Source organism: Gallinula chloropus (assembly GCF_964237585.1).
Source record: "Gallinula chloropus genome assembly, chromosome: Z".
Lineage (NCBI taxonomy): Eukaryota > Metazoa > Chordata > Aves > Gruiformes > Rallidae > Gallinula > Gallinula chloropus.
The window spans coordinates 20,155,686-20,173,361 of record NC_140089.1 but is presented as its reverse complement, the minus strand read 5'-3'; the positions used below and the strand labels follow the sequence as shown (position 1 = coordinate 20,173,361).

Here is a 17,676-nt window from a genome sequence, read left to right as displayed (position 1 = left end):
AATTCAAGAGATTTCGTTCCCATTTTTATATAGTAGGAGTGACAGCAACAGAGGGTGATGTACATAAAAAAGGGAACCGTGCAGTAATCTATGAAGCTGGTATCATGCTAATACGTAATTTTAATCCAACACCAACCCTGACCACTGCTCTGCCAGTAAAGTCAGGCAGATAATAAACCAAAGCATTAAACCAATCTTGGAAGTAAATGACAGCTCTGGTTTCACAGCGTCTGGAGGAGAAGAAAACCCACAACTCCCCAGTTTGGCATCTTACAAAGCAAACAGCCTCCAGCGCTGAGCAGACAGTACATCTTTAAAAGCCAGTTCTCCACAACAATCTTGCCTCTTTTCTCCACGTGAGAAAAGTGTTGCTTATTCCTGTTATAGCCTAGTTTTGTGTTTGCTTTATTTAAGAGACTAGCCCTGTTTCTCCAAAACACAGTAAAACGAATCAAACCTCGAGTGCAGGGATTTCTAAAATGGAAACAGTCTGTATCCTACTTTCAGCACACCCCTCCAGTGCTGCGGGTCGTGTTCTCACTGCACAGCTTCCTGCATTTCAAAATAAAAAAAAAGCCAATGTTATTTCAAGGAAAAATGAGATGGTCAGTCCAAATTTGATGTGGCAGTTACTACAGAATTGTGGGTTGATGGTGGGGGTTTTTTGTGAATTTTAGGTTCCATGCAGAGATTTTCTTAGTTTACACAGAGGAGAATGTTGAAAAATCTCTCTTTTCCTGAGTAGCTGTGTCTCTTTCCACTTCCCGAGGAGAGATTGGCAGCTAATTGTAGAAAGGACCAGCTTCTCAGGAAAAGAGGAAAGTAAACGCAAGAAACGTGAACTTTTTTTCAGGGGAGTATTTTACAGTTTAGTTTGGCCACTGGTATGTGAAGAGAAGAATGATTTCTGGGAATAGTTTTGTGGCTGTCAGCCTTTTTCATACCATATTGTCAATCAAATTATCACAGCTGAGGTTAGATGCATAATTTTAAAAAAATTGGGGGGGGAGAGGAAAGAAGCATTAACCTTTTTTTAACCCTGAATAGCTAAATGTGGCACAGTGACTGCTAGCCCACGAATCTGGCAAAGACTGCCTAAAGAACCATCATAGATGATTTCAGAATACACAAAAAACATCTGCACGTTAGATCGTGGCATCTGGTGTAGGACCTATAGAGCAGAAATTATATGAGGCTCATCTCCTTTCCAAAATCTCATTTGTTCAAATAATTGCTTTGGGGAAAGAATCTTGCTTTGAAGTTTTGTAACGTTTTTCTTTTTTTCCTAATGGGAAGGAAGATAGTTTATATATAAAAGTGCTTTTCTGTGGAAAGCAGGCAGTGCTGTCAGTAATGTTCCCTGGTAAGACCTGTGATCTTTTTTTGAATGGATTATGGATTATCTTGTGATAGATAGCTCTCTCCATAGAAAATGAACTGTCTGACTACTCCATTTGACTTTGCATTCATTTCCCTTTGTTTACAGGGACCATATTTATACTGTTGATATGGACACATCACATACAGAAGAAATTTATTTTAGCAAAGTAAGTAGCTTTTATCATCATCCAGAAACCAAGGACACTAGAACAAGCTTCAAATAAATAGGAAGATGACATTGTTTCAAACAACTTGCCAGTGCTGCTGTGAAAACTGTAATAAGCAAGTAAGATGGCATTGCTAATCATATTTGGGGAAAGCTGGAATAGCAATCATGTCCTCTGTGAATTTCTGATAAGTGATTTATCTGGGCTGATAAGTAGTCCGTACTGAAATACAGTGAGGTCCCTGATGGAACATCTGTCAGACATCTATTAATTTATATTCAGCAGTTTTCTATAACAGCTATACTATCCCAATTAAGTATACTGAAACTTTCATCATAAAAAAGCAAGTGCTATTTACGTATTTTCATGCACACAAATTTTATTCAGTCATGCAAGTACTCACTAAATAAAATCTTATTATAGCATCACTTTGTAGATGTATTCACACTGTCTTCACAGAAAGTTAGATTCAGGCTAAGAAGAGCTTTGTCCACATTACCATATTGTATATTAACATAAACATACTAGAAATAATCTTCAGCTGCTTCGCATTGCATATGCATTGTGTAACGTGTGCCAAACAGCCTTGGTCCAGCAGAATATCATAAGAATTTGGGGGTTGGATTGGAGGGTGTATCCTTATAACTGTGAATGATACTGAAGATGATCTTACGACTCATCAAAAAGTGAGGGCATGGGCTTGTGATGCAAATAAGCCATGGTTACTCTTGGTTAGTCTTTCAGCTTGGAGCCCATCACAAATGGCCTCTGCCTCAGTTTACTGATGGGAAACACTGTCAAGACAGTCGTGGCTATAGTGTCAAAGGAGTTACTATCCTGGGTCATATATTTTTAAGGAAAGTTTTATTTAAGTTAATCAGCCTACAACATTTGACCACTCCTGAAACTCACAGCAAAAAAATATATGTCAGGGGTGGAATTTATCTGTAAATGTTCTGGAGAAAGAACATTAGCAGATAAAGTCAGCAGCGTCTTGATAGGTAGAGGGCTTTCAGAGCCTGTTAGCTGCCTTGACGTGATAAGAATTGCTTGAATTTGATCTCTTTGCTAATCTAAAATGTCGTCTCCCAGCATATATGTTTCATTTAGACTCCAGTTAGTTTTTATAGTCCATAAATGTTTGTTCTGATTTGCAGGACAGTATCAAATTGAAAGAAAACCACATCTAGCACTTCTAAGAAACGTGCACATATTTTTGAAAGTTGGCCTATTGCTGAATTCCATTTGTTTAGGCCTTTAAAAAAGGGATAGGTTTCTACTCTAATGAATAGATGGCACACAAAGTTAAGTGAATGCTCCACATCACTGATCCTTCATTGTTGTGGTGAATTAATCATGGAGAAAGGGTGCAGAAAGCTTTCAATAAATATATGTTCAACAGCTAGTCTCCCTTAAGGGACTTCTGAAATCAGATGCAACAACCTCTGGGCTCTAATTGATTTCTTTCTTGATCCTTGCAGAAATTGACATGGAAATCTAGACAAGCTGATGTAGACACATGCAGAATGAAGGGAAAACATAAGGTATGCAATTTTCTTTTCTTCTGCATCTGCCACTTTAGTTTAGTTGCTTCACTATTATCTAAGGCTGCTGTCTGTGATGTGGAATGGATCATGCCATTCACTTTTTGCCAGTAATTGCTTTTTCCATCAACTTACTGAAGGCTTTAATTTGCAAAATAGTTTACTCTTAATGTGATAAAACATTACGACAGGAGCCACAGAAATATCCTGAAATACTTAAAGCACGGGGGATTTTGGACATAATGCTTAGTGTCCTGATTTTACTTCCTGTTGCCTCAGATGCTAACTGCTGCTGTCCGTCCTCCTGCAGGAATGTACTGAGAAGTTTGTGTAAAGCATCAGAAAGCGTGAACGTGTACAGTTGTAGAAGGAACTGTTTCTCACACCAATTTTACCCTACTGTAAACTGTGACTAGCACAAGAGGTATCAGTAGTAGATGCAGAGTCTTTGATTCTTTACACCTGCTTCTCTTTCTAGTTACAGATGTTTTATGACAAGACGGTGCAACTGTCTTACAGCAAGGTAGTCGAGAACAGATTTTTTCACTCCTGAGGACAGCAGCAGCATTCAAACAAAATTCTCCTATGTAAACAATAGCAAAATCTGAGCTGTAAAATGAGTATCATATCTTCAGTTCTTTGTAACCATTTTAAAACCGCTAGAATATAAATCAATTGCATCTTCCTTATTGTTAAACATAGTTGAAATAAAGCCCAGAATATCTCAGTGGCTACCAGCCAGTTTCATTTTAGACCTGACAATGAAATATCATGGCACAAAAATAAAACCAGGCACCCAAAATACAGTAGCTGAAATGCTTTTTATTATTTTTTCTTCAGGATGAATGTCATAATTTTATTAAGGTTCTCCTAAAAAGAAATGAGGATACATTGTTTATCTGTGGAACAAATGCATTCAACCCTTCTTGTAGGAACTACAAGGTATGTGATCTGTTAGTGGGATTTCATTTGTGCCTTGTCTTTCTGTTGGATTTATCGTGACTGTGCTGGCAACGGCATGAGGTTGTCATTCAGCAGTACATCAGTTAACTCTATGGCATTTATCCTGGCTTTTTTCAGTGCTATAGAGCTCAGTGTCAATTGGATTTCTGAGGATTGCTTGGATTGATTACCTACCTCTTTGCAACTCCTGCACATCAGAGTTTATTGCCACATTGCATTGCCCTCTGTGGGTGCAAAGTCCTTCAGATCCCTGCCTGGGGATGCAGTCACTCCTCAAAAAGTTTCTTATCTTGCCACTGACACCCACATTAGTCCCTAGACCAGTGCTGAAGGCTACCTCTGGGGTAGCACACTTTAAGTGTTACCATCGTATGTTCTCAATCCCAAGGCCAGTCCTGAAGACACCTGGGGGCTTAGCAGAGAAAAACTTGGGAATGTTAGAGTTGGGGACCCAGCAGATAGAGAAGCTGGAGAGATGCTATAGCATTGTGTGATTAAAAGTGATTGACAGCAGATCTCCACAGGGAAAGATACAGCAGGAGGGTGCTGTGCTCCTCACTAGCTGGGAATCTGAAAAGCCAAAACATGATCTAGAGCAGTGTAGAAAAATGTGCTGGTCCATGAATACTTGACATTAATTCTTTGACCTCTGTTTCTTCTTTTGACATAGTGTGTCCCCATCATCTGCATTTTAACAGGGCCCATTCAATCAAATATTTCCCATTTTCTCAGACTTGCACAAGTGTGATCTGATACAACTCCAATGTCTCTGGAGTGGCTTTGAAATGAATTCACTTAGGCCCTTGATATCCAGACTCTGCTTTTCCAGGCACTGCTGTGTCCCACAGGTCATTTCTCATCCTGCTTCACAAAGACGAAAAATTATCTTTGCTAATGCTGCTTCTGATAAAGTCACGGCACAATTCTCGTTCATTTAATTGGGGTCAGAGTTATTGTAAAAAAAAAACAAAACAGAGTAAAGACATTAGCGTCCAGGAAAACAACTTCCTTAGTGGTATCCACTGTGATTGCTGCTCTTCCTTGCTTTTTCTGCAATACTGCTTTACCTTGTTTAGCCACTGTGATGGCTATAGTCTAGGAAAAACAGAAGAGGAGCTCAGTATAGTCTTTTCTTTCAGTCAGTGGAGGAAGAATCAAACCTGAATAAAAATACAACCCTGCATCATGGTAACTCAGTTGTTCAGGTAGCTGCTCTGTTAACAGCCATTTCTTCTTTTCGTCCTTTCCATACCTCCCACCCCTGGCATACAACAAAGCCTCTTGCTCTCAGTGCTGTGTTTAGTCTTCCAGCACAGTTTGTCAATTTTTTTGCTCCCATTAATGTGGCTAACAAAGCTCAACCAGTCTCCTTGCTAGAAAGCTGTCCGTTAATATTAATACAGATTTCCTTGGCATACTGAGGGATATAAATGTCCCTCCTTATCCTTACTGCAGGTTTTTCCCTCCCTTTGGTGCATGACCTCTGCAGACCGCCTCTCCCCTGTTGTCAAGCTGCAGGGCTGGGTGCTGGTAACCTCTGGGCATCAGGAGAAGGTCTCTCCAACCTTTTCCTCCCTGTATTTCTGCATGATCTAGAGAGAGCATTGAAGAGGTGGCAAGCAGAAACAGGACTGTCCCTCCACACTGCTGCTGTGGATCAGCCTGGGGTGTGGATCTCGGTGCAAGGAAAGTTATTTGGGACTGCTAGTGGTTTCCTCAATCATGTGAGAGGCTTTTCAGCCCTTCAGTAAACACAACTAACTCCCTTCAGAGTGAAATTTGACAAGAAGGTTACATGACAGAAAAATAATGATGACGAATGACCAACTTGAGGATTTGGGTGCTGTAATATGCAAGCTAAAAGTTGGTTGGAGTAGTCGATAGTGCCAGGTGGTTTGTTTTTCATGCTGCATGAATCTGTGCTGTATGTGATTTATGCAGTATGAGCTGCTTAGGTTATTTGAATATGCTAGAAAGATTCTTATTCCCAAAATACAGTAGTATAGGAATCTTAAAGAGGTAAGAGCTGTACCTTTCCCCCCTTGTAGCTTAGTAAACCCTCTTGAACTTAGAGTAAAGTTGATCTGTGTGTTTGTATCATTATCAGTGCCCAGGGTGAATTTATTTCCCAGGAGTTAAACTTAAGCCTCAGATTTTACAATTCCTTCACAGATTAATTCTTGCCTGATGGTAAGAGGATTTCTCCGTGACACAGACTCAACTGATATAGCAAGACTTGGAGAGTATCCTTAGGAGTATGCAAATCAAGGGAGAGAGCACCACTGTTGAGACTAGAGCAGAAGGATCTCTGGACTTCAGGGAGAAAAATGCACACACAGATAATTGTCCTAGTGTTGTTTCTTCTGACTGCTGTGGCTTGCAGCCTTTTCTGTGTATAAGAGCGCTTCTGTTGGATCACTGTTGAGGATAAATTTTGAACTCTTGCCATAACCACAGACCACATAGCCTGCTACAGTTCAACAGGAAGCTTGTGTACAGATAAAATATAGACTGAAGACTTTTGTAAAATGTGTCGGGGTAAGAGCGATTAACTGCAAAAGATCGCCTGACTTATTAGATGCACTTTCTTCAGACTGATTTCATTTAACACCATGACTTTTGTCAGGTTCTCAATCCATAGTCAGGAGCTCAGTTAGAAAAAAGACCTTCCTCCCTGCCCAGAAAAGAAGAAACACTTTCACAAGCCTCACTCTGGGTAAGAAGTTTTGTTTCTCTGTCTGAGGAGCTCCCTTTCATTTTTCAGATGGATACCCTGGAGTTCCTGGGAGATGAATTCAGTGGAATGGCCAGGTGCCCCTATGATGCAAAGCATGCCAACGTTGCATTGTTTGCAGGTAAAGTGATGGAAGTAAAAGTCTTTGCTTTCTGTCCTGCTGCCCAGGCTTGCCATAGCACTGTGTCTTTTGAATCCAGAATGCAAACTCTAAAAGGTGGCAAAGGGAGTGAATAATTACTAAAACCAGGGTGCATAAAGAAATCACTAGGGTGGACACCTTCCTTTCACTGGGATTAACTTCACTGCCATATGCGTTGACCAAAGTCTCGGTTTCCTGGTTCCGTAATTCAGTGTTTCTGGGATATGTGATACAATGATGCCAGACCAGTGAGGCACCATTTCTGACTGCATTTGACTTCTGTGAATGTCAAGGAAATTCAAGGCCTGTGTGAACATTAACAAGGAACAGGCAGGATGTGCTCTTTAGCAGCCCTAAACTGAAGTTAACTTTCACAATAAAATGAACGTGGGGAACATGCTGTGATGTCCCCTTTTCTAGATCTAGAAGGAAAAGGAAGGTAATTTTATTTTAAAGCAGAAAACATCTCGATGTGGTGTTACCTGCTGCTGTAGACAAAGAAGAGAAATTTGTTGGCTAATAATGATTTATGCTGTATGCAGCAGAATACATTTAGATCTGATTTCTTGTACAATAGTTTAAAAAGTGAGTGCTTGTTTGTGGAGTTAATTTGGCTGTTGATTGTGAAATGGTATTTTTGTACCTCTCTTCATGAATTCCTGATTAAATTGTTTCTTCATTGAACTTCATTTAGTGTGAACCCTGCTGATCTTTTCTTGGTTTTGGCTGTAAAATAGGTGGTAAAGAAGTCATCTATGACAATGTCAGTCCCTTTCAGCCGGCATAATGCTAGAAAGTAGAGCTCATGTGGAAAGTAGGTGCCCACATGGAAATAGTTTGGCTATTTCCCTAAAGATTTAAGCCTGAGTCTGTGGCTAAAGGGATGTATAAAGCATTACTGTGTTTGAGGTGGCATGACCTACCTTACAGAAGAGACCTTTTAAAGCAGGTTGCTTTTTTAAAACTCTTTATAGTATAAACAGATGGGTCCTTTTGTTTCAAAGATAGTGGTGATCGTGATGGTTGCAGTACATAATTTCTTAATTACAGTAAAAAAAATCCCATACCAACAGAATAGAAATTCTTTGATTGTAGCAGGTAATTCATAAATCATGGAAAGAGTGAGACATCTTCAGAGGAAGACTTTTCCCATGTCTCAAATTCCCCACCCTTAGGGTTCTGTGAATCACTTTTCAGAAGGCCCTTCCTCACTATGCTGGCCAAGAGAGTGTTTATAACCAACTTAATGTAAACACTTACGTTGCATGCAGCTGAATTTTGTTCAGATGACTCCCACTCTGTCACTGAAGAAGTCCTTGCATTATTTGAAAAAAGAAGGAGTATTTATAGAAATGATCCTACTCTTTCATGATGATTCAGAATAAATTTTATACTGTTCAAATAAATTCGCACAGCACATACCCTCTAAATCTGCTAGCTTCAGAAAATCACTGTTTGATATGCCATGCATATTGATACCCATGATAACTTTTCAGTGTGCAGTGAAAAGCAGTTTCAGAGCAGTTTAGGGCACTAATCCAGCTCATCTGAGTCTGTTGGGTGCACTTACATGAATATGGCTCTTCTTGTAGCTATTACAGCTGATATGTGCGAATTGTAATTGGTCATGTGGTCTTCAGGAACTTGGCAGGAAAGAAAATAAATGTGTGATTGTATTAACATGAGTTCAGACATCCATATCTAAACAATTCAGCTTTTTATTATATTTTAAAATTGGGTTTAGTATCTACTTTTTTTTTGTAATTATTTTTCTCTGGTTTTGCTGAGAAAAAGACACATTTTTAAATAGCCAAATAATTGTGAGGATTGTGGGGCTCAGAACAAAGAGTACACTCCTGCTAATAAAAAACAGTTTGATTTTTAAATCTTGAGCTGGAATTGAATGTTGTCAGTAAGTGCAGTGAGGAGACCTTGACCAATAGAAGCCTCTCGGCTTTGTCCTGGGTATGTCCTCGCTGCTGGTACTTCCAGAGCCCAGCACCCAACAATCTCTTCAAAGGCTGTTCTGATTTTTATGTAAACACAACAGAGACACAAGTTGCTGTCCTTGTGCCATGATGATTGTGCTCATACCAGACATCATGTTCCAAGATCTGTCCCACACATGAAAACAGCCCAGTACGGTTACCATGACCTGCAGACAGACTAAACAAAAAATTTAATTTTAAAATGTTATTGGTACTCATGCTTTTGTCTTCTGATAGTTTTGCGTCTTCTGGTTGTCCTTGGGGTCCCTCTTTGTAGACCCTTTCTTATTGCTTGTCCTCCATTTCTCTATGAGAGAGGAATGCATAATTCATGCACAAAATGCCTAAAATGCATTTTAGAAACAAAACACACATAGGCAATTCTCCATCCCTTTACATCCCTGTTTCGCCTGGACTCCCAGCACACCATTTAATTTTTTTGCTAGTGATCTTTGGCAGAGGAGAAGTGCTCTCAAAGGGAGAAATTTGCATAAATGTCAATTAGCTGACAGTCTCTAAGACCTGTCTGGTTTGCCCTCCCTGTTACAACTAACAGTTCTGTCGCAGCTCCCCCCATACGTATTTTGCTCACATACATAGGGAGAATTTATGAGCACAGAACTGGAGGCACGTGCAAGGGAAGTGGGTAGGGTAGTTCCGTATGACCTACCTAGGCCAGAGGAGAATCACTCTGTACAATTTCTGCTCTCACAAATTACCGTCCTTCTTTTCAAATTGCCATTTTGAAAGCTGGTGACATGCTTGTTCAGTGCTCAGCCCCGTTTACCTACCTGGGTTTTTTTTTCCCTTTGGTGTTCCTAAGGAGACTGTGATGATTTCATTTGCCCCATCTCATTTGACTGATGAGAGAAAGCAATTATGTTATTTCTAATGCTCCTCCCCTCTTGTTTCTCCTTTCCTTCCTCCCCAGAGGGAAAGCTGTATTCTGCCACAGTGACCGACTTCCTTGCAATAGATGCAGTCATATATCGGAGCCTTGGAGACAGCCCAACTCTACGGACAGTTAAACATGACTCAAAGTGGTTGAAAGGTAGATAAACAAACAAACCTAAAAAAGCAGTGTCTCTGATGAGAGTCTGGGATTCCTGACAGACCTCTCTGTCATTTAATTTCACCAATGCTTTCTGGCAGAAACGAGGAACTAAATTACATCTCTTACTAACACTGATCTGTTTATCTCTTTCCCTCTTCTCCTGACCCCAAGTTACTGGACCTGACAGAAACTGTGAGCATGGTAGATCAGAATATATATTCCAGCAAGTTTTCCAAGCTGAAATCTATCAGTTTACAGCTGTTGGATGTAAAAGTTGGAACTCGCAGGGCTTGGTGTGCTTGGGCTGTGTTTGAAAATATTCCTGCCCCAGGACTGTGTTAGGTAACAGTCAAGGCTTTATGAAGTGTAGAGGGCTTGTCCTGTAACATTAAGACTCATTAATGAAAATAAAATTATGGGAATATTGGACAAAGCCTTTCTTTTATGGCTCTTAGGGACTGTACAGCTGCCATTGAGTTAGGCAACCTCAGTGCACTAAATGCCCTCATTGTTAAGAACGGTGCTGTTTAGCTTCACGTAGGCGTTTAGAAATAGTTAGCATTTGGAGTGATTTTAATAGGGAGCAAAGCCATAGTTTGAAGTCTTTTTCTGCGTGCGGAAATGTTTTGCCAGGTGTCGACTTTAGCTGTCCCACTTTGCCTGCTGCTACAGACACGTGTGGGCAGAAACAGCTACATGGTTTGTTATTCCCTTCACACACAGCCTGAATGCCATAAAGAGCACTGCTTGGACTGCTCAGGCATACTGGTATAAATATTGCCTCTTTACCTTTCCTCGTACTCCACACAGGGCAGACGTATTAGTGGCAAACATCTACCTTGTGGTGGTTGCTGGATAGACTTCTCCCCAGCTCTCCTGCCCCTAGAGAGTAATTCTTCTGCTGAGGTGATGCTGCTAGTTCTGAAAACCCAGCGAGTTTTACCTAGTGCGCGCATTTCACCTTTGAATGTTTAGGTTGAATGTGTTTGGCTTCTCTTTGCGTGCTCTGTGGTGTACATGCTGCCTAAAATAAGATGTTGTCTTTTTTTTTTTTATTTTCTTTTTTTTCCCTCTAGAACCATACTTTGTCCAGGCAGTAGACTATGGCAATTACATTTACTTCTTCTTCCGGGAAATAGCAGTGGAGTACAACAGCATGGGAAAGGTAAGGGCAAAAGCACTGCCTTGAATGACTTTGTCAGATTCAGGAGGAGGAAAACATATGCTATTCTTGGACCAATGCTGTTAGGAGTGACCTTGAAATGAGAACCATAAATCATGATGACAAGGTCATCATTTTGAGAATATTCCTGTCGCTCAAGCCAAAAGGTTGGTTGGAGTGAAACATTGCACTGTCTTGAAAGGAAACGGGGTGGCTTATTGCAGTGATGGTATATGCTGGAATCACTTTTTTCCAAATCGTAAAAAGCACAAAACAACGTAGTTTGTTCAGCATAGTAGGCAATTGTTAAAAATATGTTCCAAATCAGGGAGATACTTTCCTTAAAGAAATCTGAATTGGAGTGCTGAGTAAACAAGGGCAAGAATTTTGCGCTCTGCCATTCTGCAAAGAATAATTAAACATTTTCTGCATTTTTGCTAATTTCACAATAGCTTTCTGACTAAGCAATCAGAAAAGCTGACCAAGGTCACAAAGGTGGAGGGCAAGAATAAAAGCCTAGCAAGATTTGCATAGGTTTTAAGTGCTGAAAACACAAGAATCGGAGCAGGCAGCGTGGGTTGCAGGGATTGTGAATATAGAATGTGCTTTTGTTTGGGGAAATAGAAAGCTAAGCAAGTCTGCATGGAAATTAGTTTCATATGAGAAAAGATCTCCTAAAGGATTTATGGCTGTATAGTGAATGCCACAGCCTTATCTTTTATAGCACACTGTTGCAAAGCTGAATTTTTCGCCGTTTCTTATTTGTCACAGATTATGGAAACATGGGATTAAATTAAGCACCTTGCTGTGTTACTCCAGAAGTTTTAAAAGCATAATTCCAACTGAGTCTTTTAGTTCAAGCAAACATTTCATTTTCTCCATTATTTTTGCTCTACTCCTTCCAGGTAGTGTTCCCGAGGGTGGCTCAGGTTTGCAAAAATGACATGGGAGGATCTCAGAGAGTGCTGGAAAAACAGTGGACTTCCTTTCTCAAGGCTCGTTTGAACTGCTCAGTTCCTGGCGATTCACACTTCTACTTTAACATACTGCAGGCAGTTACAGATGTTATCCATTTCAATGGCCGGGATGTTGTTTTAGCAACCTTCTCCACTCCATATAATAGGTAATAGGCGCAATAATCTCTTACCTTCTATTTCCCTTATGTTTTGCTTTTCACTCCGGTTTCTGTTTTACTTCATGAAGGTACAAGAAGTGATTGCTCATGCAGTGTAACAATTATGTGCCACACACTTAACAACAGTTTGTATCTCATTTTTCTATACCCTGGTATTACTTCATTTTAAATCTGATAATTTAGAGCAGCTTGCAACCATTTACTCTCTGGACACGTTCCTTGGACATACTTTTCTTTATATGGGAATAATCCAGACTGGCCACCAAGAAGTTTTGCAGCATGTAACTTACAGAATGTTATTCTAAAGAGAAAATATGGTTGGTTGGGAGCTTTTTTGGTTTGGGGTTTTTTTCTCAGAGAAAAAGGACTGGGTCTGTCCCGCTAAAACCCCAAGAGCCACATTAATACTCTTTCCCTTTATTTCATGCATCCTCACTGACTCTTGTATTTTCTCCTGGGAGAGCCCAGCTGTCCTCCTGGCTGAGAAGGAGGGTCCCCAGAATGCCCACCTGTGATTTATTATTCGTATGATTCTCCAAAAAACATCAATTCATCTGCAAAGATTTTATTTCCATTATACTATATAGCATGCTTCTTTTGAAGTTATTAGAAGAGTAACTGTATCTAATTATCGAGGTCTCCCCGAGAAGTTGAAAACATCGTAGCATTCTAATTAAAAAATAGATTGCTGTTTCACAGAGTAATGTTTGAGCTGAAGGGGGAATTTTATTGCTGAAATTCATCTAGTTTTGCTGTACACTTGCCATGTCTTGTCAAAGCCTGACCTCAGTGAGGTCATGCACAGAACTGACTTCAAATGAGAGTATGCCCAGGCCTATAGTGTATAATCACTGCTTTTGACATCAAAACGATAGGAATTGCAATGGAATAATTGTGCTACCAACAAAGAATACAAGCTTAAATTGAAATAATATCTTTTTATGCAACTGGATTAACAAAAGCAAGTGGACAGAGTTTCAGCATCAGAAAATAGGTTGTATCTTGAGATAATCTCAAGATTGAGATTGCCATCCCATTCTGCTAGTATTTGCTGTGGTGTGTCATCAATAATATTTTTTCCTTTAACCCTGTGTTCTAAAATCTAAGTACTGGGTGTTAAAATCAAGGTACTATTTTATAGGCCCCAGTTTTTGTCAGACTTTGAAGATGACAGGAAAGCACATAAGCTTGGAGACACCTCATTAACAGACCTACCTCTGACATGATCCATATCTCTCTTACTCCTCCTCCACTAAGGAAAAGCTCCAACAAATATCTTTGATCTCTGGAACAAAACTTCCCCTAGATTGAGCTGGAAGAGATTCCCCAGCCCAATGTGAGGTCATCCAGGGCAGGAGCTGGCGATGAGGTGTAGTTCAGTGTTTGGGAGATGGCTTGGCTGTGACCCACAGTACTCCATCCATACAGCTTTATCACACTGTGGACCTGCACACTGCTGTCAAGTGTAGAAGCTGTTGTGGTCTTCTCAGTGCAGTGATCCTTTCATCACTGTGTAGCTGTATATCAAACACAGTTCTCAGCACTTCCAGTCCTGTATAGCACACCTCAAGATTTTAGCATTGTTTTTCCTTTAAGGATTAATTCAGCAAAGTGAAAAATCTAGCTGGAGGTATCTTTTAGGGTAAGGTCCTGTGCATGGCCAAATATGCACTTGAATCAACTCTTATATTGGCAAACATGTGGCTGCCTCTGTTTAAAACTCTTCCTGTGTACTATCATGTTAATGTAAAGCTTTGAAGTTCTCTTCCATATAAAGACACAATCTGTGGAGATCAAAGTAAGACTCATACTGTCTCCCTGCTTGTTGTTTCCTTCAGTAATAAGCATTTTGAAACCTTTTAATATTCAAATGGTTATTTCCCTATCAATTTATATACCTTTATAACCTACTAGCTAAAGGCAGGACTGAAAGCCTCAGCCAGCTGGGTTCATGCTATTTACCTGATAAAATCAAGCGGTGAAAGTCAGACACAAATATAGTAGTTCATGTATAAAAAAATTAAAGGTAGGAAAACGAATATTTCATGCTTCCAAATGACTGACTATGGGAAACCCCTAAGACTTTCAGAAAGTGCGTAGCTAAGGCTACAGTTACGTTTAGACAATGCTATCATGCAGTTGCATGCAAATAATAGAAAGTTGACATTTACAACTTCATGATCTAAAAATAAAAGTGAACTTGCTTCTATAAGCTCTTTATACCTCATAGACATAAGCAATTCCTGAGCACAGTTAACTCCTTTCCATTGGGAAAACTTGGTGGAGATCAGGCTGTGGGAGGATGGAGTAATAACATGTAAACGCCAGGTCAGTGGCATGTTGCAGCATGCTCCTGGTTTGATCAGCACCAACTTCTGAACTGCCTGCAGTGTATTTTTGAGGCATGGCAGGGTCTGCGGGAATTAATACTGAGAGATATTGTGACTTACAAAAACTTGAATTTCCAAATAATGGGCTCTGAATGAGACTAGCTATTACTCCTCATGCACTGCCAGTGGTACCCAAAGTTTCCCAGATTCTTTCCCTTCCTCAAGATTATTGCAATTACTTCTTTCTATGGAGTCTTTGAAACAAATTGTGCTGGCAGGAGCTGTCTGCTGATTGGTATATTTCAGGCTTTTCCATGGAGCTGGCTTTTCTTGTCAATACTCAGAGGTTACAGAGTTCAGGATTGAGTAGCCTGTGACAGGAAGACTTCTATACAGCATGTTTTTCACTCAAGATTTTATGCATAGCTGCAGAATGAGTAACAATTTCTGGGAAATGTCACTTTGCAGCATCCCTGGTTCTGCAGTCTGTGCCTATGACATGCTTGACATCGCCAATGTATTTACTGGGAGATTCAAGGAACAGAAGTCTCCAGACTCCACATGGACACCAGTTCCTGACGAACGAGTGCCCAAGCCCAGGTATGTTCAATATATAGTAATATTGTTCTGTTCCTGCACACAGAACAAAGGTTTCTGATAATTCAAACAGCCTTTTAAGCAGCAGATACAATTGGAGATGCATCCTGCAACAGTAAGACAGAAGATGAGTTGCATTTAAATCTAAGGTATGCAAGTGAGAATTTTTCCACTTAAACAACATTTGTGTACCATAAATCAGAACAGCGTCAGATCCACTTGGTCAGAATAATCTATCACTGAAGCGTGGTATGAGTTACATACCTGTTGCAAATTGGTTCAGTAATGGATATATCTCATTACAAAGCCTGCACCAGCTCTGTGGTGTGCTGTTCTGCAGTTAACATGCAATTTATGTGCCACAGAGGATGCATCCTAGGAAGGATAAAACAGCATTCCATCAAAATGGAGATTCAGTTTGCCTCATTCCTCCTATGAGTTGTTTTCCCTGCTTCCACCTCACTTGTGTTTGTGTGTGGCTCCTGTATTGCACTCTTCATATTTCCTACAAGTGCCCGTTTCATATAAGTTGCTGTTGACAGCCACTTGTTAACTCCTTTACACCAGTGGCATTTTGCTCCAAGAACGTGATATGAATGTAGATAAAGCAAATTCATTTATCTCAGCCAAGCTCTACTGCTTCAACGTATGTTTTACATTGCTTGTGATACCTTACATAACTGCAAAAGGAAAATATATCTGATGCTCTGTGGTGGCAACTGAGCTTCTGCCTGGATCCAAATTTGGCCCGTCATGTTTTAGAGTTTCCAAGTATAGTATTCCTGGCCTCTCTTTATTCTGAAGTTGTCACTCAAGTGAAGAGCCTGAACTGATGGGAAAACCTGGTAAAATTCTGTATCTGTTTCAGTCTGAGCCCTAGTAAGGCACCTGCTAGTACTGTTTCTGGGGTTTCTCCTTTTTGTAGTGTTTCAACAACTTGTTGACATGATGTCAGTGTAGTTCAAGGCTGCAAGAGGGCTCTAAGGTCATTAACATACTTAGACAGAAGACTATCAGCAGGGAAGGAGGGAAAGAAAGAGAAGTCTTCCCTTTCAGTGGGAAGGAAGAAGAGAAAGTTGCATTACAAGTTTGTGGAATGAGCAAATAGCAGGCTAACAGCTATGATGAAGACAGGATCATACCACTCCTTCTAAGCCAGCAGGAGATAACGTGAACTGAATTAGTGAACACTGTTTCATGTAACATTTGGCCATCAATCTGCTTAATAGAAATAATAATTACTTCTAACTCATGTTGAAATGCACAAGAGGCACAAGACGTCTTTGAAATAAGGTCATTTCTATTTGGATATCTCGGTGTGGTAGAGGCGTTAGTGCTCCTATTGATCTTAGCATTTCTCAGAAACATAACGAAGCCTTTCAGGGGGCCTCCCTTCCCTCTTTGGCAGAGATGCACAGCAGGGTTTACTCAGTTCTGTTTACTCAGTTCAACTAGTTTTGAGATTAAAACAGGATTAATCACATGATTAGGATTTAGGAGGAAATGGGCCTCCAGATTAGACATACAGAAACCCTAGGCACCACAGTGCCAGAAGAGCTCTCTGGGAATGTCACCTCATGAACTTGTAAGGACCTAGGAGATCAATGATGCCTTTTGTTTCTCCTTCTCTTCCCTCTATTGATAGTTCTACATGCAGTTACGAGAAAATCAAAATATTTTGGATACAAAGAGGCAGAGCATGTAGTGTTCATTGTGCAGCTGTGTGGGACCAGATGCACTGACCCAGCTAGTCTCCTGCAGTCCTGTGGCATCTTCCTACATAACATTTCATTACCTAAGGTTTAAATATTTATCCAAAATGTAAGCAACAGGTATTGTAGGACCAGTGCTATATTTTTTTTTTTTTCAAATTGACATTACTCCATTGATGCCAGTCGCTCTACCAACAGAATCTAGAACAGGTGAAAATTGGACACCTCAGCGTGTTTATGAGAGGGAGCTCCATCTTTCATCTTCCCATTTCACAGTGGCACAGAGTCTTGAAGCGTCATAATATTCTAGGAACTAGGATCAAGTGGACCTTCTCTTGGAGAAAGTAAAGCATTAATAACAGGCAAAGTCCTTTGCTATTTGTGTTTAGATGACCTGTCCAGGCAGGAAGGTGAAGTTACCTCTGAGGACCACAGTGGTTTTTTAGGAATAGGATATGCAGGTTTGCATTTAAGTTGTCTACGAATGATTCAGTGAAAATGCTCAATGTGCTACCATGCTTAATGCTCTCATACCAATTGGAGGAAGGGTAAAAACAATGTTAAAATGGATGCCTGCTGAGTTGACTTCTCCAGTTGTCAGCTTTCTACCAGATGGGACTGAAAGCAGCATTCTTCCACACATGCTAAGAAAAATCAACTTTGTTCTGTATGTTAGAGGCTGCTTTTATTGCAGGAAAGAGCAGTCAACTAGGGAAGTTGCAGATCAGAAAGCACAAGTGCCAGTGGGCAGCATCAAGCCAACTGCAC

At 40.2% G+C, this 17,676-nt stretch overlaps 1 protein-coding gene across 2 annotated transcripts in view; it reads left to right on the top strand.

Annotated features, from left to right (window-relative positions):
- SEMA6A (semaphorin 6A) overlaps positions 1-17,676 on the top strand; it is a gene marked incomplete at both ends in the record, with an annotated part of 61,696 nt that overhangs the window by 6,479 nt on the left and 37,541 nt on the right. For both annotated transcript variants that reach the window (XM_084278033.1, XM_084278032.1), the window contains 8 exons: positions 1,487-1,547; positions 3,029-3,091; positions 3,932-4,033; positions 6,819-6,909; positions 9,850-9,969; positions 11,049-11,137; positions 12,040-12,257; positions 15,068-15,199. In XM_084278033.1, the coding sequence (XP_084134159.1) occupies positions 1,487-1,547; positions 3,029-3,091; positions 3,932-4,033; positions 6,819-6,909; positions 9,850-9,969; positions 11,049-11,137; positions 12,040-12,257; positions 15,068-15,199 (876 nt within the window). The remainder of the gene's footprint in view (positions 1-1,486; positions 1,548-3,028; positions 3,092-3,931; positions 4,034-6,818; positions 6,910-9,849; positions 9,970-11,048; positions 11,138-12,039; positions 12,258-15,067; positions 15,200-17,676) is intronic.